The sequence below is a fragment of the Onychostoma macrolepis genome, chromosome 25, assembly GCF_012432095.1.
Source record: "Onychostoma macrolepis isolate SWU-2019 chromosome 25, ASM1243209v1, whole genome shotgun sequence".
Classification (NCBI taxonomy): domain Eukaryota; kingdom Metazoa; phylum Chordata; class Actinopteri; order Cypriniformes; family Cyprinidae; genus Onychostoma; species Onychostoma macrolepis.
This window is the reverse complement of record NC_081179.1, coordinates 18,407,341-18,430,143: the sequence shown is the minus strand read 5'-3', so window position 1 is coordinate 18,430,143 and position 22,803 is coordinate 18,407,341. Positions and strand designations below refer to the sequence as shown.

Genomic DNA, 22,803 nt, shown 5'->3' with positions numbered 1-22,803 from the left:
ATTTGGGTTAGTCCGAAACGGGTCAAAGGTGAAGGCCTGCGGATCTCTGAGAGGAAGGAACAGGACGTGAGGCGTTGTTCTGAGATTAGAACCAGCTGTTAGATGAGGAGAAATCAGTCACAGAGTCTCTCTCTCGCACACAAACATCAACACTTGTGCGCAACGTACACATGACTTTTGCGCCAATGGATGTGAGGTTATATACATAGCTAATTCGATAGGGAACTAACATATGGAACAACAACTGCATGTTCTCTCTCGCAGCATATGTTTATGTTCAATTGAACACAAACCAGCTGCAGCCTAGACACTTAGCATCAAAATCAAAGACAAACAGGGTTTCGCAAGAGACAAAATTGGCGGGATAGGACGCAAGGGTTCATACCTGAGCTGCTTTGCGAGGCTGGCGTTCGTCGTGAGAAACTCTTAACCGCCAAACTCTGTCCTCGCTGCTTTCGGCGCCAAGCCGTACGACACTTGGAGTCAATGCTCTGCTTGATGCGATACCAGTCGGATTCGGTAATTGCGAACTTGTGGAACAGGTGACCTGGTTACACATGGACAGAGACATTGCAAGCGTAATAAAATCAGTCAGGAAATAAGGGAGGAAACACTGATGTAATATTTAGTCATACATTTATGCTGTAAGCAAATAAACTCGTTGCACTTTGTAGCAGAAATAAACACAGCTCTGGTACAGATCATTGAGTCGAGTTCATTCGCTTTAGCCACTGTTAAGTGGGGTTTGTCCATGCAAAATTGCATTTAACATTCCTCGTATTCATTTTACCCTCACTAGCTCATTCCTCGATGTTAATTATGGCCGGTTGCACGAATTGACCTACATATTGGCATGGCGCGAGTTGTTGTGAATGAGAACGGTTAGAAGCGCTTCTAATTAGCTCATGTGGGGAAAATAAGTCTGATGCCAGATGCAGCAGAACCACAGCTGAGCTACTTGAATGATTTGAATTAGACAGGACAGAACTGAGATTAATTAAACTGATTCATATTGCTAAACTAAACTGAACAATCAAATATCTGATTTGTCACAGAGAGGGCTGGGAACGAATAGGCTTCAGAATTGGGAATTAAAAAACAAAAACCGAACCGAATTATGTTTGATTCTTTTCATTGTATTTAAAACACACTGCAAAACCAGTGTAGTCTGATTCTGGAACAAATGACTCTTATGAACTGGTTCTTTTTAGTGAATCAATAACCAGTGTAGTCCATATCCTAAACTAAGGAAGTTTATGAGCCAGTGCTTGTAGTAAATGAAAACGTTATAGCGCATTTGGTATAATCAGATTCCTAAACAAATGTTTTGTATGAACTGATTATTTTTAGTGAATCAATACCATACAGCGCAATCAGTGTATTATGATCCTCAAATTAATGGTTCTTATGAGTTAGTTATTTTTATAAAGTCAAAACCGAATTCAATATAGCCCAATTCTTGAATGAATGACTCATATGAGACGATTCTTTTTAGTGAATCAAAAAACATACTGTATAGCACAACCAATTCCTAATCAAATGACTGACTCTTATGAGCCGGTTCTTATTAGTGAATCAAAAACAAACAGCACAACCAGTGCAGTCCTACTCCTAAACAAAAAGTTATTTTAATGAATCAAAACCTTACCAAGTAACAAATGTGGTTTGATTCCTGCACAAAAGACTCTTAGGAACTAGTTCTTTTAAGTGAATCAAAAACACTCAGCACAACCAATGCAGTCCAATTCTGAATCTAATGAGCCAGTAGTGAATCAAAACCTTAATGCACAATCAATGTAATCCGAGTCTCAAATTAATGAATCTTATGAGACAGATCTTTTTACTGAATCAAAAACACACAGCACAATCACTATAGTCTGATTCCAGAATGAATGACTCTTCTGAGTCAGTTATTTTATTGAATCAAAATTTTACAGCATTGACAAGTGTTGGTTCAGTTCCTGCACAAATAATTCTCATGAGCTGATTCTTTTAGCGAATCAAAACTGTGTATAATTAGATTCCCAAATAAATGGCTTTTATGAACTATCAAAACCATAGCATGCAATCAGTTTTAATGACTCTGATTAGCCGATTCTTTTTTAGTGAATCAAAAACATCCAGCACAACCAGTGTAGTCTGATTCCTACACAAATCATATTAGCCAGGAATCAAAACCTTACAGCACTGGCAACAGCAATCAGTACAGTCTGATTCTCAAACAAATGACTCTTAAAAACTGGTTCTTTTTAGCAAATCAGAACCATACAGTGCAAATTAGTTTAATCTGATTCTCTTGAATGACTCTCATGAGTCAGTACTTTTAACCAAATTAAACACAAATATATTACAACTTACACACAGTATGTAAGGCACTTAAATTAATGTAGTTACAAACTGGCTGCTCATACAAAAACAAAGAATCATTAACTGCATCATCAAGGAATCAGAATCATTTTGAGGAATCAGAAGTACGATTCACATACTGTAAATCTTAATTGTTCTGTTCTTCTGGAGGTTTTGCTCAGACTTACATCGGATGCCGTAGATCATGAGCGGGTCCAGCTGTTTCTTGCCGTGCTTCCCCTGTCCGGAGAGGTTGGAGACGGCCTGCACCTCGCGGTGGAACAAGTAGTCCAGCAGCGTCAGGGCCATCTTCTCTGCCGTGCGACAGTTGGTGCTGATGTGCAGCATGTCCGCTGAAGATACCGGACAGCGCACACGCATCTCAGGGTTGTTCTCATCACCCAGCCACGTTCCTGCCGGATAGTCCTCTACAGAAGAAGGAGAAAAATAAACCGCTGTTACAGAAATATTTTTGCAAATATACAGTGACTTACCACTGCAATTTATAGGAGTTATGTAACTATGAAGCTGTATGGGAGGATAAGCACAGCTCTGGTGGATGGGAGGATATTTAATATAAATAACACTACAACTAAATAGTGTTTTAAAGTTTTTATATATATGTGTGTGTGTGTGTGTGTGTGTGTGTGTATATATATTTTCCAGAATAAATTAAATTATATCATATTATATTGCAGTACATTATATTACACAATATTGAATATATTTTTGCCACATTCAAAAATTCTAAATTTTATTTTTTCCCCCTTTCTATTATATGACAGATATTTGGGTTTGTCAATTTTTTTATTAATTTACAAAAAAATAAAATCTGTATTTTCTTTTTTTTTTTTTTTTGCGTGGTAAAATTAATTTATATTATATTATATTACAAAATAAATGGATATAAATACAAAATTGAAATATAACAAAATATAAATATTAGAGAAAACTCAAAAAACTGTTACGTTGAAGTACTAAAATGAAATATTTAATAAAAACTAATAAAAATGACAAAAGCACATAAAATCTTTAAAACTTGAACTAAAATTTAAAAAGCCAGTTGAATATTATAATGCTATGTAAATAATACTAAAATAACACCACTCATTATGTATAAAAAAAGATACACATTATTTAATTAACTATTCAAATATTTTCCAGATTGTTTTTTAAAAATGTATATTTGCTTTTTGCAATGAGAATATAAACTCTAATTATTTAACTTTTTTTTAACTTTTCAAACATATTGTCCATATAATATTACTCTTAACATTTTTCTCACACAGTATAAATGTCTTTATACATGAAAATATTTAGCTGCCTTTATATTTTAGGAAGATGCACCTTTGAATAGGAGCAGCATATTTGATATTTGGCATCAAAAAGATTGTAAACCCCTGATCTAGAGAGCAAATAATTGTGCAAGCAAGATATAACGTATTTTTTTCTGTTTGGTGTGGTTCGCTTTCACACTGCCCTTTTTGCAAGTCAACCAGAAATTGTAAACAAAACCACACGTGTGCTAAGGTGCCATTCATTGGACAGAAATTGTCAAGCAGGGAAAAACAGGCTAATCATGGAGATCTTTCGTAGTGCAATTTTTATTCTTTTACTGATTTGCTGTCATGAGATAAAAACGCAATATGAAGAAACTTATGAGCATCATATGAGACAATGTCTTACAATGTTGTAATTATGACTGGCCAAAAATAAAATCTACAGATATGAAATACTTAAAGCATATCAAAATGTTAGTTTAAACATTTAACCTAGATAAATGCGCGCTATTAGGCGCATATCCAATCGTTTATGCGGAGAGTGGAAGCTGAAGCGCGCTTCAGGACATTAGTGGAAACAAATTAAATATGCTGTAATTGTTGCTCATACAGGTAAGAATAATAAATTGTTCGGAACTGTATAGGGTCTATTTTTATTTGTGTGCACTCACAATATCAAGAAAACGTGTTTTTCTAAAATAAAGAAAACTAATAGGATGCGATTGCCGTCCCGGTCTTGAACAGGAGCACTTCACAAAAATTTACCGTAACTCAGTGAATATTTTCCTTACAGACATGATGAATATATCTATAGAAAGCTTTGAATTACTACAAAACGAAGACTCTTTCATTATAATCCGTAAAGATGCATTTCTTTCTAAAGGCGTCCAATGAGGAGATGGAGAGTCAGGATTTTTAACTTCATCTTTGTGACACTGACTCAGAAAACACTAGTTTATTAATAAATAATTCAAATATCTCCATACTATTTCCCCCAGACACATTCATTGTAACTTTTGCTGGGGCTTTGCGGCAAGCTTTAGCCTATTTAGTGTGCTCATGTCACGTTTCTGTGCGCCATGGTCACGAAAACTCATAATATGCACACGTTTTTAAGCATTGCGGTTTAAAAACAAGTGATTTAAGCGATTGAAATGCAAACAACAGCACTACACTCATTGCCAAAAATATCGGCACCCTTGGTAAATATGATCAAAGAAGGCTGTGAAAATTAATCTGTATTGTTGATCCTTTTGATCTTTTATTTAAAAAATTCACAAAAATCTAACCTTTCATTGGATAATAAGAATTTAAAATGGGGGGAAATATCATTAATTGTAAATAAATGTTTTTTTGAAATACACATTGGACAATTATTGTCACCCCTAGAAATTCTTAGGAGTAAAATATCTCTGAAGTATATTCCCATTCATATTCACAATTTTGAGCACTCCAGGGTGATTATGAACATGAAATTATCCAGCCATGGCTTCCTGTTTCACCGAAATATATATCAGGAGGGAAAACAAAGCACAAATTCCCTTAATCATCCATCACAATGAGAAAAACCAAATAATATATTTCTGATGTACAGCAAAAGATAATTGAGCTTCACAAATTAGTGAAGTGGCTTTAAGAAAAGAGCTAGAGCAGTGAAAATTCCCATTTCCACCATCAGGGCAATAATTAAGAATTTTCAATCAAAATAAAATGTTATGAATCTGCCTGGAAGAGGACGTGTGTTTATATCGTCCTAATGCACGGTGAGGAGGAGAGTTTGAGTGGCTTAAGACTCTCCAAGGACCACAGCTGGAGAATTGCAGAAAATAGCTGAGTCTCAGGGTCAGAAAACCTTAAAAACCTACATCACCACATGTTGTTTGGGAGGGTTTCAAGAAAAATTCTCAGAGCTCATCCAAAAACAAACTCCAGCATATTCAGTTATCAGACACGACTGGAACTTCAAATGGGACTGGCTTCTATGGTCAGATGAAACTAAAAAATGAGCTTTTTAGCAGCAGACACTCAAGATGGGTTTGGTGAACACAGGGATAAAAAGTACCCCATGTGTACAATGAAATATACTGCTGTATTTTTGATGTTGTGGGCCTATATTTCTGCTGGAGGTCCTGGACATCTTGTTTAGACACATGGCATCATGGATTCTATCAAATACCAACAGATAAAAAATCAATAAGTGACTGACTCTGTTAGAAATCTTATAATGGGCCATGTTTGGATCTTCCAACCGTACAATAATCCAAACACAAAACTCAAAAACAACACAAAAATGGGTCACTGAGCACAAAACCAAGCTTCTGCTGGCCGTCCCAGTCCTCTGAACTGAACCCTGTAGAAAATGAGTGGTGAACTGAAGAGAAGCAGCACCAACATGTAGCTGGGAATCTAAAGGGCCTGCAGTGATTCTGGATGAAGGAATGGTTTCTGATCTCTGGTCAGGTGTTCATAGGAGAAAATTTAGAGCTGTTAAACTGGCCAATGTGTATTAGAGAAAAACATTTATTTCATAATGATATTTCCCTCAATTTTAAATTCTTATTATCCAATGAAAGGTTAGATTTTTGTGAATTTTTAAAATAAAAGATCAAAAGGATCAACAATACAGATTAATTTTCACAGCCTTCTTTGATCATATTTACCAAGGGTGCCGATATTTTTGGCAATGAGTGTATATGTGCCAGCTGTGTGTTTTCGGAGCGTGCTTTCTGCAATTAGATCGGATCGAGGCCAGTTCATATTCACACCTTAAACGAACCGTACCAGAGTTCGTTTGGAAGTGGACCGAGACCACCTCAATTGTTTGGTCTGCACCCGAGTGTGATTGCTGTATTCACACCTGCCCAAAAGACCCGCACCAAGAGGGGAAATCGAACCAAACAAGACAGGTGTGAATACACCCTTAGACTACTAGTAATCCCAAATATCTGTGGAGGGGCGAGAGCAAGTCCCTCAATGTCTGCTGAGCTTACAGACCTAAATTCTCAGCTCAGAGCAAATGCAACAGTGTCCCCTACTGGACATTATTTGTCACCAAACAAACACTTCACAAGCGCATTACTGGTTTAGACCAGAGACTCTAAAGTCTTTATTTGGCCAAAAATGCTGGCATGCCTGAAAATGATGATTGAAGTTCAACAGTGAGACCGTCACATTTCTTTTCCACATAACTAAGACAGGAAATATTACATATCCAGGAATGTGTTCTCATCACGAATGCTCTCAAGAGAAATATTGTGACATTGGCATAATTTGTCTCAAAAATGATTTAAATAGGCATTTCTGTTAAATGTTTGTGTGTGTGGTAAGTGTCAAGCATTGCTTCGGCTATAGTTTGACGGGGTTTATTATGGTTTATCATAGACGTGGGTTTCTGTGTCTCGTCAAAGCGGGTGTGTAAATATTATGTTAGGGAGTAAAATTTGTCAGGTCAAAAGGTAAGCTTAAAAAAAATGTGTGGACCTTTTACATTTAAAATAAATATATAAATGAAGATTAAGAATATAACATAATAAATTTACATTTTTATAAACCAAATCTGGACAAAACAATGATCAATATTTTGCAATATAATAATAAAAATAGCAAAACAAATTCAGTTTTGTCCCACATCAGTCTTTCAGTAACAGGCAGCTGTACAAGATGGCCATATATTTGTAATACAAATAAGTATATAATTAATATATAGCCCAGTATTCATAATATAATATAATATTACATAATATAATACTGTATAATATAATATTCTAGGAAATGCACATTTCTAACAAAATTACAAAAACAAAATAAAAAATATGGATTAAAAACTTATAGGCAAACCAAAATCTATATATTATTATATTATTATATATTTTAAAATCAGACAGAAAATGTTCACATTTAGAACATTATAATGTAGCAATAATAATTTTGTAATATAATATAATATAATATAATGTTATGTAATGTAATATAACAATAAAACTGATAAATTGATGAATAAATAACACATTTATATGTAATTAAAATATGTAAAATTCAGAATATTTCAATATAGCATAATATACTATAATATTCTATAAAATACTATAAATCTAGCAATAAATCTAACAAACTTTATTTAAAATAAAATAAAAAAGGACATGGAAACATACATAAAAAATGAGGAGAAAAACTTTATATATGGTATAAATTAAGGTATATATGCTTTATATAATATTATAAACATATACATATACACATATATGTATGTATGTGTATATATATATATATATACATATATATATATATATATATATATATATATATATATATATGTATGTATATATTAAAATGCAGAATGCTTGAATATAGCAAAACAATTTTCAACATTTTGTAAATAAATAAAATGAAAGACATTGTAAAAATGTTGTCAAGCAAAAAGAGTGAATAGCAGCTGTATAAGACGGCCACATGACAAAAATGCTGCACAGTTTGCTAGATTAAAGGGATGACATATTTTACCCCACTCCTCTACATAAAAACAATAGACGAGGTTATAGAAAGGGGAAAACAACACAAACAAACAAAAGCAAAGCCTTTAAAGAACCAAATGTACCATTCGTTGACTAAATATCATCACGAACAGCTGCGAACGAGTGAATATTTGCGGAGGAACGTCTTTGAACTAACCAAGCTAACCCAGACGCCACTCTAAAACAACCCAGTCAAATAATAAGAAAAGCAAAAGCAGAAGTTAAGCAATCAAAACAAACCCTTTAATCCCAGACCTCTTCCAGACCAAAGATACAATCCTAATCACGGACGGCTAGACGTTTACAAAACACACATGGTTTGCTGGTGTAACAAGCTTTTTTTAGTGTCCAGGGAGTAATAGTGTATAGTCAAAACATGTTTTTATTATTAATCAATAATAGTTGAGCACACTTTGATTTCACTAACCAAAGCCTATTTTTCTCTGTTCACACTTCTAAGATTTCAAAGTTTTCCCGCGACATTTCTATGCTTCAACGTTACCCAACCACAGAGACAAAACACATGCGAGCCATAAATATGCTATTATCTTATTTGTGCAGATGCATTTCAAAGATCTCCATGTCTTCAAACCTTTTCAATAATTGTTCAAATTTGTTGCTCTTCTTGTGAGGCCATGTTTGTGCTAAACTCAAAACAAATGGTTTCCCACTGGCTTGTAAAAATGATATCCTTTAAAGTCGCCATAAAATCAAAATTGGAATTTTTTCTGGCTTTTAGATCTTCTTAGCTTTGGGGAAATGTATATGCTAGTCTACTTTTAACATTGACAAAGCTAGCTTTTAGTAGAGGTTAAAGTGCCCCTATTATGGATTTTTGAAAATTACCTTTCATGCAGTGTGTAACACAGCTCTAAGTGAATGAAAACATCCTACAAAGTTTTAAATCTGAAAGTGCACCGTGTATAAAGTTATTGTCTCTCAAAAGAAAGAGTTTTTAAAACGAATTTTAAGCCGTTTCATGCTGACGTCAACATGAAACATTAGCATATTGCCCGCCCACTTGTTGCCACTCGGTGCCGCTTTTGGAGTGTTCAAAATAGCTGTTTCCCCGGTAACGGCTGAACACAAAGCAGCACTGCCCTCTGCTTTAAATGAAATCGACCGATCGGACCAATCACCGCAGATTAGCGTCACGCAAAGGAGGGGTTTGGAAAAATGAATCACTGAGCGAATTGTTTGGGAGTCGTTGAGCAAATAAGGTAAAAAATAAATGCATATTTTAAGAAAATGAAAGTGTTTTTTGACCTTGCACGCATGTCAACCTGTTGTTGGGGACTCCCAAAACCAAAATATGAACCTTTCATAACCCATAATAGGGGCACTTTAAATTTACTGTCTTTCTCTTCTGGAAAACAGACTGATAATGTCAATGGCTTATTCTGCAGCACAATGATTTTCGTCCAATCAGATTCTCTCTATACTGACAATGTCCCGCCTTCAAGAACGTATGGAGCTCAAGGACCAAGCTTATAGACCTGTTTTACAGATTGTGATGACCGGTTTCCACAGTTATTAACATCCTTAATCTAGCAGCTTTTTGTAATTTAGTGAAAAAACGCCATGTACATTTAAAATATTATTCTTTGTTTTCTTGCCTTGGTATGAAATGTGAATTTTTTTTTATGTTTTTCTTTTTGTATTTAAATTTTTAAAAAGTACATTTCTAACAGTATACTTTGTGTGTCACTACCTTAGCATTTTTTTTTTTTTTTTTGTCTTTTTTTATATTTAAATTTTTAAAAAAATGTTAACGTTTTTCAATTTTTTAAAAAAAATTTATGATTTACATTTATAGCATTATGCTTTGTGTTTTATTATATTTTATTTTTTTAATTTTTTTAATTGTTTAAAAAAATTAATGTACATCAATAATATTATACTTTGTATTTTATTATCTTGGTTTTTTTTATCTAAAACAATTTATTTTATTTTATTTTTTTATTTAAAAAATTCATATACAATGTTATACTTTGTGTTTTATTGCTTGATTTTTATAATAAAAAAAAATTACACACATTTATAACATTATACTTTGTGTTTAATTACCTTGAGATTAAATAGAAAACTTGTGTGTGTGTTTGTAATACAAAGGCTGAGGGAGTGACAGCAAATTTGACATTTTCTTACTTCTGACCAACGTAATCAATTTTATTTTCCTCTTTTGGAAAGTCATACATACGTAAATATCAATTATCATACATAAATATCTTGGATTTATTTATTTATTGCTATTGAAGCAAATGGAAACGCTTCTGCTTCTGAGAACTGGAAATGTGACAAGGGTCCACTGACTACGTTAAAAAAGGTCCTTTATGTCCTATCAAAGCTTCCTGCATTAACAAATTCATAAGGGATTTTTGTGCACAAATAAATGCATATGTGACTGTAATCATCATAAGAGAAATTTTAAGACAAAACATGATCCTCGTGTGAATCTTACCCTCTGAGTTGAGAGTGATGAGTGTTACATTGTTGGTATTCTGAGATAAAGGCTGGCCGCTGTTGGACACCGAGTCGCTCGTTTCAGAGCCGCTCTCCTGATCCTCCTGAATCTCTTCCTGGACGGGGACCTTCAGTACGATCGTCTTCTGTCTTCCTCGCCCAACAGTACTGCAATGAAAACATAACACAAATTACACCGAGAGATGTTATGGAGAGCCTGTGCAACAGATCCAGAAACTGTCTCCTGTATATATCTAAATACACCATGCAAACATTTTTATTTATTTTATGCACAAAAGCACAGTCTGCGGCACTCACTTGCTGAGCAGGTTCTCTAAAGAGTCTGAGGCGCGCGGTGAAGTCTCCTCCCGCGTCTTCGGCCGGTCTCCACTCACTATAACATTTGTCTGAGGAACAACACTGACAGCAAACACTCACTGTTACGGTCTCACACTGGTTCTCAAATGGTGGGTCGCAACACAAAAAAGCCTGTTCTAATAATAATAAATAGGGATGCTCAATATATACCAATACCATAGCTCTAATATTGATTAAATATTTAATTGTGCAGATAATTTACTCTGTTTTTACATTTAGATTACCTTCATCACTCAAAGTCAAGCTTACAAAAACATAATAAAAATACTACTAATAATAATAATTTAGCAACACTGTTAAATGCAAATCTTAGTTTTAATTTTTTTATTTATTTAGGGTATTGAATTTTAATAGCAGCCCGCTTTTGAGTGTCCAGCATAACAAGAAAGAAATGATCAGCTTTTTTATCAGTATCAGACTAAACATCTAATAATACATAATAAAATTACATTAAAAAAATGCACCATTTAACTTTGTATAGTTAGGAAGGAAAAAAATTAATTTCCTTATTAACTTTGATAAGGAGTAGAAAAAAACTTCCCATAACTTTTGTTGTTGATGTTAAAGGTGAGTATTACATAATTGTGGCATAAATGCATTCTCATTTTATGTTTGATATTGAGACCATTAGTGAAAATTTGCCATGATTATTTTGTAAACATTTCCAAGGAAAGTGTAATATTGTATATTTTAAGCCACCACAAGATAATATATAAAATATACATTTAATCATTAATAAATAATGAATATTAAAAATATTTACTAAATGTATATCAAAAAATATTTTAATATCAATAAATACACCGAAATATATATATATATATATATATATATATATATATATATATATATATATATATATAATGTATTAAGTAACTATTAATATTGATAAATATTAATACAATAATAATTTTTGTTTATTTCTACACGATAACTCATTTTTACAATCTAGGTCCTGAAGCAGATGAGAAGCACAGCTAAATAAAACACATGCTCTTATTTTAAATGGTGTTGGTGGCTCATGGGAAGTCTATGCAGTCATGCAGATCTTCAAATATTCCCAAATAAAGACCAACTGGACATGATTTTACAATTCACCATGAAGTGATTTAATCAGTATGTAAATTCAATCTCAAGATGCTGCTCTGTGTGATCAGGTTTGAATGAACGGTGAAGCATCTTCAATAAATGAAAAAACAAGCCCATGCGCTGTTGTATAAAACATCCGGCCATCATCTGTGGTCCCCTTACCAGCGTACTTTGTCGCAGGTCTGAGTGGCTCCAAACGGGGACCCCGACACCATGGGGACCTGGATGGTCGACTGGTTTTTCCCCATCACTGTGTCCAGCTTCTCGACTAAACCTCGACAGGTGGCCTCAAGAACCTGCAGCTTGGCCTCCATGCTGTCCAGCCGCTGGCAGATAGCCTGACTGATGGACAGCAGCATCGACTGTTAGAGAAACACACAAACAAAACATGATTACAGCCAACGTCCACGCTGATAATCTGGACCAGATTTACTGATCATCTCTAATCACCTTAATAGAGGTTTCTTGGCTAATGTCCAGCCTTGCTCGTTTCCTGCCTGGTTGATCAGCGTCTTCATTATTCTCCAGGACATCTAGTTCAATTAAAAAAAATTAAAAAACATTGTAGAAAACCACAAACACTAGCTGCAGTTTTTTATTGATTCAGAGGAGGACCCACCTGTTTGATGTCCTTCATGATTCAAATCTGCCACTGCGATCTGGACTATCTCCACCAAATCTTGCTCTGACATCATTCAAACCTGCGTTTCAGAAAGACAATCGAGAAATCATCGAGAAATAAGTGCGGGCTGCTTGTGTCATATCAATAAGGGTTATTACTGTCAACTAAAACCAAAACTAAAACCAAAAAACAATTTCTGGTAGTTGCCAAAGCAACAATTCTCATTTTCATTTAGTTTAAACAATTAAAACTAAAGATTATATAAAAATGAATAAAAACTATATAACAATTATCTATCCGTCTAAATAAATAAATAAATAAAAATGACAAAAACACAGAACAGAATTACTAAAACTTCACCTAAAATTTAAATGAAATCAGAAAATACAAAAACAACCGACTTCAAAATATGAAAAAAAAAATTATGTAAATAAATATATAAATTAATAATATCTCAATGATACTAAATTGACACCGATATCAATGTTATATGAATTATTTGCTCTTTTTTTTCTCATTATTTTGGGAGGGATTAGCTATTTTCATTAATTTCCATCATTTTCATGGAAAGTGTTTTTAATATTATAATATTTATATGATAAGCTACTACAAGGTAAATGTGTGATTTTTACATGCAGGCACCGTTGTGTCCTTGCCAAAAAAAACAAAACGAAACCAAAAGGTCTGGATGGCAGCCGAGAGCCCCTGAAGGGAGGATGTGGTACTGAAGGTGACCCTACACTTGTTTTGTCCATTATTACAACACTATTCCTTTCACAAATAACATTAATTGCAATTTTTTGAAGTGACACTCGGGGAAAAAATTATTATACATATTTAATGGAAATAAATAACTCAAAGTAACAAACAATTATTATTTCTTAAATTGTTATTATCATCATTAATTAATTAAATATCATAAATTAGTGCCTGGTACACATTCGGTTTCATAATGGAATGGATTTTAATTAATTTTTTCCTTTTTAATTATTGGATTTATTTATTTATTTATTTTTTAAGTCCTGTATGCGCACCAAGGTTGCTTTTATTTAATCTTCTATTTTAATATATTTACATTTTATTTATTCCTGTGATGGCAAAAATAATTTTCAGCAGCCAACAAGAGACTTCTTTAAAAACATTTTATTTTTTAAAAACTTAATTATTCAAAATTTATACTTTTGACCAGTGGGTATATATCTTAAAAATTAATATTTATTTGCATATCATATCAAATCATTCATCCATAATGATACCCAGATTCCCATGACCTTTCTTAATGAAATGATCTGCTATTATAAAGTCACTACAGTAGTAACTAAACCATACAAAACAATACTGTGGTACTACGGTAAAGTTGTGGTAATATTAATGATATCAAAGGATAAATTGGTGTAGCAGGGCACTGACATGCTATTTCCATCTTGTCCAAGATTACGGTCTTAACATTAAATAATATTTACAGTTTACCAAGGTATGGAAAAATTACTCTGGTGTTATTACCATAGCACACGCCCTAAAATATACCCATACTGGGATACTTTTAAGAAGTGCATGCATGTTTCTAACAGTAAATATTAAAGTGCTACTGCTTCTCAGTGAGATTATAACTAGGTTACAAGACATAATTTCGTTCAACTCTATTAAGCACTCAGTGTTTGGACAAACCAAAAATACCGACGCTTCCCGGTTTCAGAAAATACAAAACACTCTTTAAACGCCGCCAATCTTGCAGGAGTTTAATAATACACCCAGTGCTCGAGTCCAGTTAGCAAACTGCAGCTAGCCTGCTCATGTAGCCTGTTAGCTGGCGCCTGCTAACCAACAGCTCAAAACAGCAGCAGGGAAATGCAATAGGCCTCATTTGTGTCCTTCATGGCACGCAAGACACAGTCGAGACGAAAACAGCAGGATAACGTGTATTTCTTTAATGCACAGCGCCATATTTCTGCAGCGCGCGGAGCGCAGGAGGCGTCGCATGTCAGAAGGGTTTATATTACCGTGTGAATGATGAATTCTCGTGTTGTTTGTGAGGATTCCGATAATGGCGTCCTTCCTCGCGAGAGAAAGCCTGAGCATTGAGCGCCGCTCGCCGCTCTCACTGCGCATGCGCACAGACGCGGGCAGCTGTTCGAGAAGCGAAACGATTGAGAAAGTGTTTTCAAGTTTCATTATTTCTCCTTTGAGCTTTTATTTTTTTTTTGGTGCACAAAATTATGTTAATATTCTGAGAGAAAACCGTTTTATCGACTTGTACAACGCAAATACCCGTTTTTATTCATAACACATACATATGTTCATTCATCCATAACAATATCTTGCCCGTACTGTCTTTACTCTCATTCAAAGCACATCTATCCATCTAATCTATTCTTAATTATCACTCACCTTATTTGTGCATTAGGGTCTAGATTACTGACAAATTATTTCAAAATTAAGTTTCCTCAGATGCATGTAAACTTAAAGGAATAATTCACCCAAAAATTTAAATTTGCTGAAAATGTACTCACCCTCAGGCCATCCGAGATGTAGATGAGTCTGTTTCATCTGAGAAATTTAGCATTGCATCAGTTGTTCACCAGTGGATCCTCTGCAGTGAATGGGTGCCGTCAGAATGAGAGCCCAAACAGCTGATAAAACATTATAATAATCCACAACACAACATCAAAATCAGCATGTTGGTAAGAAACAAATCCATCATTACCCCCCTTTTTTTTTTTAAATTAACTTCAAACTGTTGCTTCTGGTTAAAATTTGTGTCCTCTATCGATAAAATTGATTTCTCCTGTGAAAAAGTTATCTTGTGTGAAATACCTTAATTATGGACTTGTTTCTTACAAACATGCAGTTTTTTTGTTGTTGTTTTTTTTTGCTTCACAAAACATTAATTGATGTATTGGAGCGGTGTGGATTATTGTGATGTTTTTATCAGCTGTTTGGACTCTCATTCTGACGGCACCCATTCACTGCAGAGCATCCACTGGTGAACAACTGGTGTAATGCTACATTTCTCAGATGAAGAAGCAAACTCATCTACATCCTGGATGAAGGTGAGTACATTTTCAGCAAATTTTTTATTAAATAGATAATAAAAAACATTATATTAAAAAATAACCATTATTAAATAAATAACAAAATGAAGTTGTACTGAAAAATTGATCTTTATTGTTGATAAATTATATCATTTGAAGAGCTTTTGGTCTGGGTCGGGCTGGACAACAAGAAATTCTTCCACTGGAAATGTTGATCCAGATTTCCAACAGCTGTTTCTGCAAGTGTACACAAGAACTGTTCCGAACTCCAGCGAAATGTCTGAGAAAACAAACAAATCTTTTACTATAAACATTAAAAGATATATAATAAGTAAGATATAATGTACAGTCAGCCATTCATTATCACATAATATATCCTGACACGATGCAGAGGGTTATTTTGAGATAATTATTAATAATTTTACATTGCACAATATTTTACAGCTGCTTACCAAAATAAATCAGTAAATGGAGATGAAATATTACTTTGACTTCCAATACTTCCCACACTTTTATGTGAAAATAAATTTGTAAATAAATAAGTAAGTAAGTAAGAAAGTAAATTTTAGAACATCTGTCCTTACCTGAATTTGTGTCTGCACTACTGAGCAAACTGACCAATGCTGGCATGAGCTGAAGTTCGAAAACTCTCGGGCTGCTGCAGTGAGCGCAGCACGGCACCGTCTGACTAACACTGGACGGAGGCTCTGCTATAAATAGAGGTGATCCGGCCCAACTGTATCTATAAGGTGAGAGGTAACACATTAGATTAAAACATGAGTAAATAATGAAATGACTGGGTGAATAATACAACAAACGGTTTATGATAGCTATGTTTCCGGATGGACCTTCCAGCTTACTTTTTTGTAAAAATCATAGATTAAATCATACAAATTCATATGAAACCACCACCTCGCACCTTGTGTTTGACAGCTGCACTTGCACCTGACACTGAACTGATAAATAAACGCATCTCTAGACCTCGCGTCATTATTCAATCCACTGCCCTGCATCTAGTGTTTTTTAAATGCAAGCATGAGTTCTGTATAAATGGCCCTTTTAATAGTCCAGGGCCCCAGAAAAAAGTTATTATTATTTTTTGCTCATTCATGATTTCTAATCCCATGAATTGAACGTACAGTAATGATTCCTGATTCGTTAGGAATCGGAACATAAATGATAAATTACAGACGATTCATTAAAGGAGTCGGTGAACTGTTTTAACAGCTTGTGTCGTGTTCATTGCTGCAGTAGTGAACGCTGGTGTTATTTTGGTATCACTGATATACTATTGTGCTTTTGCTATTATTTTAAATTAGATTTTTTTTTTTATATGTTTTGATTTAAATTTCTGGGTAATTTTTTACTGTGTGGTTTTGTCATTTCTACTAGTTTTTTTGTTTTTTTTTGTTTTTTAATGTTGCTCTGGCAACTATCTGGAATACATTCAAAATTTCTAAATATATTTTATTTCATATAATGCTTACACTGTAAAAAAATAAATAAATAAATGTTGAACCAACTTAACATTTTAAGGCAACCAGCTTCAGCTGATTTTTCTCAACTTGTCATTTTAAGTTTATACAACAAAAATTTGAGAATATCCCACAAAAATAAGTTGAGCAAACTCAAAAATCTGCTGAAGCTGGTTGCCTTAAAATTTTAAGTTGGTTCAACATTTTTTTTTTTTTTTTACAGTGTAGTTTATTTTCAAATAATGAGACATTTTTAAGGTTTTAGTTTTAGTTAACAATAGGGTTGCAAAGGGGTGGAAAATTTCTGGTAAATTTCCAGAAACTTTCCAAAAAATCCCAGAAAGTTTCCAAAATTTACTGGAAATTTTCCAACTTTTTGCAACCCTAGTTAACAATAATAACACTGCACTAGCATGCATGCTAACAAGATGTATTCTAATGAAAATGCATATAAACACACAAAGCTTTCCTGATTGGATTTTGAAATAGTTGTTGCAAATTCAATCACCGTAACACTTGTTCAGGACAAAGAGAGATTTTCTTCATGAAACTGGTGAACACTTCATCTCCATGCTTGGCCGTGGCCTTCTCATATTCCTCCTGAGCTTCCCCACTTTCACAACTGAAAAAAAAAGTATAGAAACTGAGGCGTTACATGATATATAGTTTGTAGTTAGTGTTAATTAAAAATGAATTAATAAACTGTGGTAAAGTCACCATTAATAATCATTCTTGCTATTTGTTGTCTGTAGCTATGTTTCCACCTATGCTGTGAATTTAATTTTAAAATCTGACATGACTAACAGACAATTTACACACATATTTATCATTCATCGGTGATTCACTGAAAACACCTGTAGTCTCTGTAGTAGAGTCGATCCTCACCTCTGAATCTCCCTGACAGTCACTCCCTCCCTCTCCTCATACTCTCTAAGCAGTTCGTTTTCATGATCCGTATCATGAAATCCATCCAAGTCTGATTCCTCCATAACGCTCATGTAGAACGGCTGGAAAACAGGCACATTGATGGGCTGGAGGGCACTTTGATGATCTCCATCAATGCACAGCTCCTGAAGCCTGCTGCTGATTTCATTTCCTTCATTTGGCATTTGTACGCCGCTTTCTGCCACTTGCTCTTCTTCGTCCATCCCCCAATCATCAGCTTCATCACACCAGTCTGTTCTGGACATCGCAGATTCTGTACATGCTGTGGTTTTGTTGTTTTGACTCGATTTGATGCAATCATCCAAGCACTGAGAGCGCAGGACAGTCCAGCTAAGTATATATACAGGTGACATGGTCAGATTGTACAAGAATGAAAGGTTTTAAGGAATAGTTATGGAAGCCGAACACATTTGATATATAAATAATGCATTAACCTAAAATGACAAGGTGTACCTCTCTGATTTGCCATAGCACTGTGGATTGGTGCAGGCGAATACATTGATGGTTCTGTGGTAAGGAGACGCCGCAAGAGGGCAGTAGACCTGCACCACATGGGACAGGCCTCTCTGACACAGAGCGCATGAGGGGTGCTGGAGAGTGATTACTGGAAGCAGGTCCTGTAATGATGAAAACTACATAAGTTGTAATAAAATAAATGAACATAATAGTAGTTTTCATTTGTAATGCCTTTCTCAGACTCAAAGTGCTACAACATGTTTCATAATACAAAATAATGCATAGTGCACAATAACAATAGACACAACAATACAGAATAAACTAAAAAGGTCATTTTCAGTTAATTCATAATTATTTTAGATACTATGCATACCTATTCTGACAAATTTGATTAACATTCTTTAAAACCATAAAACGTTTTACGACATTTTTGACAATTATTATCAGTTAATGTGCTTCTCTGAACATGTGGTGATTAAAACTGCCAATTAGTTTTCATCTTAATAAATCTTAAAACATGCATTCTTTGTCAAATCGACAGTGGTTTATATTCAATAGACAATCAGAAATTATTTGATGTAAAACATTTGAACAGTAATGTTACATACCCGTAAGATTGGTTTAAATTATTACAAGCGACATTCAAGTAAATGAAATGCATATATTGCTTGAACAGCATGTAAATATGATTTTATGTCATGTATATATTTAATTTGAATTTTAATTCTGTTTAGCTAATAGGATATCATTTATTTTAAATAATTATATATAAAGCCTTCCAGGTTTAAACATCTTCCCTTGACTAAACCATACAAATATAATTAACATAAATTATTTTATATAGGCCTAATTTATTTTAGATGCTGTGCACAGATATTTTATTAAATGCATATTGTGCACTACTTTCACATATTTAGAAATATATATGATATCTTGTTATATTTCCCAACGTACTCCATAAACTATTGATTACTTTAGCCATGTATTATATTCGAAATGAAAACAGCACAGAATGCTTTGTATTATGCTGTAATTTGATATTATATATTACAATAATACTTATTGAGAAACGCATAAACTTTTTTTTTAATTGTTTACCATAATTGACCATTAAATGATGCTTATTTATATTTCCATTTTATATTACGTATTTGCGTCTTGTCCTCGTGCAATTTTGAGAAGAAGAAAAAAGAATCGCGAACAACAGAATAAATCAAACTAACTCAAAGTTCAAAAGAACCGAGCCAGCCAGGAGTCGAACCTAGAATCTTCTGATCCGTAGTCAGACGCGTTATCCATTGCGCCACTGGCCCGATTAAGGACTGCGCTAACATACGGGACCTCTGACTATAGTGACTGTACAATTTAAACAAACATTTACAATTATTTTATTACAACAGTGCGAACATTTCAAATAACGTAATTGTAAAATACATCACATATAAATTAAAATCGTTTGTAATAACAGAAATTAATCTTTCATGTGCGAGTTAGTATGTTTAGCCCCCTAGTTAGCCAACTGGCTAGCGATAGCCTACTTTTAAACACTTTTAGAAATCTAATATTTTAATCATCACTTACGCAAGCACACAAATCTGATTTAATTCCGCGTACTTGTCAAAAACATTCAGAGAAATGTATTAAACACGATATAATCAAGTTAGCCGTCGAGCAGAGTAACGTTACTTAGCTTACTTCAGTTAGCACGACACAAACACTGAGTAACGTTATATGTATCGCTTTACCGGTCTAGCTCCAATTTTGTTTGTGCAATAAGATGTGTTTTTCTTCTTGTCAATAACTCCATCACATATTCCTATGAGGACTGTCTCGTGTATTGATGTTGCCATGATTAATAAGCAGAAATCTTCAGTCCATGTGATTCTCTGAACATGTGGAGAGTGAAGTTGACAGTCGTTACTGAATCGTTTTGATCTTATTAAAACGTGTTTTATCCAGTTTACAGTTGTATTAATTCAGGAATGATATGCGTTAAATGTAAAATATTTCCGAAGTATTATGTATGTAAGCTTGATTTTAATTAAGTTATTACAAACGATATTTGATTCTGGTAAATAAACTTCATACATTGTTTTACTGCGTGTAAATATTAACGTATGCCATTTATATGTTAAATAAAAATGTTGGTTTTATCAAACCAAAATTTTATCAATTTTGAGTTCTTCATAATATAAGTTCATATTTTAAAGGGATTCATGCATCGGGCCAGTGGCGCAATGGATAACGCGTCTGACTACGGATCAGAAGATTCTAGGTTCGACTCCTGGCTGGCTCGGTTCTTTTGAACTTTGATTCGTTAGCCTACATTTTGCGGCCGCTGATGGAGTCAGGCACGAATACTCGTATAAACATGCATGTTAATATTCACATTAATTCAATATCATGTAAAATTAGACTTTTGAACTCATGTGAACTGATTTATCGTCGTTTCGCGTTATCTCAAAAGAAAAAAACGTCCTAAAACCCTTTGCTAATCTGTCAGTTTAACAAACTGCATCGAAGAAAGAGCTAGAAGGTGACTCAAAACAAAGTTTTAACTTTCTTATAGATTTTGAGTGTAAGTCTACTGCCCTCCCGCGGCGTCTCCTTGCAATTGATTCACATCAGAAAGTTATAAAATCATGTCTGTAAATGCCTCTGTTACATAGAAACCCCGTTTGCTGTAATAAGCTGCACTATCGGTGCCTGCATAAAGTTATCGAGACGTATTAATATGATAAACTTTATCTGAAACACACAAAAAATCACCTTTTGAGGTAAATAAGTAGTTTTACGGACGTGCCGCGAGGGGGCAGTGCTTCACTGTTCTGCGCAAAATAAAATAAGACACTTTCCAGCAAAGTACGTTATAAAAGAGTTGTATTTGCTAAGTTCAAAGCGCAAACATTGTATATTTGCGAATAATTATCAGAAACTGCTTCTGAAAAGATTTCAGTGGGTTTGGGTCATTATAATCCATATAAATGTTCTCTATTATAGATCAGTGATTCGGATCATTTTATGTGTGTTTTTTTTCTACCTATAAATCATATTTTTTGTCTTTGACGTTTTTCAGTGTGTTGAAGATAAAAACAAAACAGTGGCGACACGTATTTAAACAAAAAGGAATCGTTCAGTCAAGTTCCAGCGATTGTTTTTATGACATCCTGAGGTAACACATATTGAACTTTCACACACACTCTAGGTGTGTCCTGCATCCATTCACTAAAGTGTTTGTCGGAGTATCGTGCTTTTAATGAGTAACATGAACCCAAATGAACTAGAGAATCAAAGTTCAAAAGAACCGAGCCAGCCAGGAGTCGAACCTAGAATCTTCTGATCCGTAGTCAGACGCGTTATCCATTGCGCCACTGGCCCGATGCGTCGAGGGCGTCCACACACAGAACTCCGAACAAACTGGTTTCATATAAACCTGCAAGATTTTCACATTTGCGAAGTTTGAAAGGAACATCTTCATTCATGAACCTGAACCGCAGCGAGTGAAGCTAAGCATCGCTCAGTTAACTAGCCCTTTAGACCTATATTGTTCTGTTTGTAGGTCGACATGTGTATATGTGATCACTGTAGGTCCATGTAAGGTAAATATCAAAATGCTGGTCTCGTTGTCATTATGAATAGGCACTAGGGTAAAGGGCTGAATTACTCTATGACAGCCACTATTTGATAAAGATATTTGTGTTGCCAGATTGAAAAACAACACACCAATAAATCTTTTTGCGACTACATTACAACTTGCCAAATATGGATCCCCTTTATTTTCTGTCAATTTTTGGTATATCAGTGCTTTTCAGCATTGTTGAATCCTTATAGTTTGGTTGACCTCCCGCTTATGTATAATTGCAGATATATGGATTTATTTTTTATTATTATTATTAATTATAGAATTGATACAAAACAATAATTATTAATAAAAATAATATTAATTATAATTAGCAATATAATTTTGTCTATTTAACATTTTTAAAAACAGACATAATGTTACACATTTATGAATAACAGAAATTCATGTCCAGCTGCATTTCTATTAAACCATTAAAAAATTTATAAAATCGTTTAAGATGCATAAAGCATGTATACAGCACATATAAAGTAAAACAGAATTAATTTAATTTAAAATAAAATGTAAAAATACTTTACAAAATGGATTAAATAGTTTTGGATGAAGTAGACAATTCTAATTCTGAT

The 22,803-nt window shown here is 33.9% G+C and overlaps 2 protein-coding genes and 3 non-coding genes across 6 annotated transcripts in view; 1 reads left to right on the top strand and 4 right to left on the bottom strand.

Annotated features, from left to right (window-relative positions):
- Positions 1-14,823, bottom strand: part of banp (BTG3 associated nuclear protein) — a 50,867-nt gene extending 36,044 nt beyond the window's left edge. For both annotated transcript variants that reach the window (XM_058767985.1, XM_058767983.1), the window contains exons 1-8: positions 14,690-14,823; positions 12,687-12,768; positions 12,518-12,600; positions 12,230-12,429; positions 10,919-11,020; positions 10,599-10,768; positions 2,535-2,774; positions 386-547 (exon numbers count right to left, since the gene is read on the bottom strand). In XM_058767985.1, coding sequence (XP_058623968.1) covers positions 386-547; positions 2,535-2,774; positions 10,599-10,768; positions 10,919-11,020; positions 12,230-12,429; positions 12,518-12,600; positions 12,687-12,762 — 1,033 coding nt within the window. In that variant the 5' untranslated portion in view covers positions 12,763-12,768; positions 14,690-14,823. The remainder of the gene's footprint in view (positions 1-385; positions 548-2,534; positions 2,775-10,598; positions 10,769-10,918; positions 11,021-12,229; positions 12,430-12,517; positions 12,601-12,686; positions 12,769-14,689) is intronic.
- Positions 14,824-15,837: 1,014 nt separating this feature from the next.
- On the bottom strand, positions 15,838-20,736 carry pdcd2l (programmed cell death 2-like). The gene is made up of 6 exons (XM_058767566.1): positions 20,343-20,736; positions 18,595-18,758; positions 18,082-18,471; positions 17,705-17,818; positions 16,306-16,463; positions 15,838-16,001 (listed from the first exon to the last, which is right to left on the bottom strand). The coding sequence occupies exons 1-6, from the start codon at positions 20,445-20,447 to the stop codon at positions 15,871-15,873; spliced, it is 1,062 nt and encodes a 353-aa protein (XP_058623549.1). The 5' UTR covers positions 20,448-20,736; the 3' UTR covers positions 15,838-15,870.
- trnar-acg (transfer RNA arginine (anticodon ACG)) lies at positions 19,838-19,910 on the bottom strand. Its single transcript has one exon. It is a non-coding gene; the product is annotated as a tRNA-Arg (tRNA).
- Positions 20,737-20,820: 84 nt separating the features above from the next.
- Positions 20,821-20,893, top strand: trnar-acg (transfer RNA arginine (anticodon ACG)). Its single transcript has one exon. It is a non-coding gene; the product is annotated as a tRNA-Arg (tRNA).
- Positions 20,894-21,902: 1,009 nt separating this feature from the next.
- Positions 21,903-21,975, bottom strand: trnar-acg (transfer RNA arginine (anticodon ACG)). The gene has a single exon. It is a non-coding gene; the product is annotated as a tRNA-Arg (tRNA).
- Between the last annotated feature and the right edge of the window lie 828 nt (positions 21,976-22,803).

Excerpts from the sequence above, each read along its gene's own strand:
- pdcd2l (XM_058767566.1), bottom strand. The coding sequence starts at position 20,447 with ATGGCAACATCAATACACGAGACAGTCCTCATAGGAATATGTGATGGA. Across the intron at positions 17,819-18,081 it reads ACTGTCAGGGAGATTCAGAG|TTGTGAAAGTGGGGAAGCTC; the intron begins GTGAGGATCGAC and ends TTTTTTTTTCAG. Across the intron at positions 16,464-17,704 it reads TGTCCTGAACAAGTGTTACG|ATACAGTTGGGCCGGATCAC; the intron begins GTGATTGAATTT and ends CTCACCTTATAG.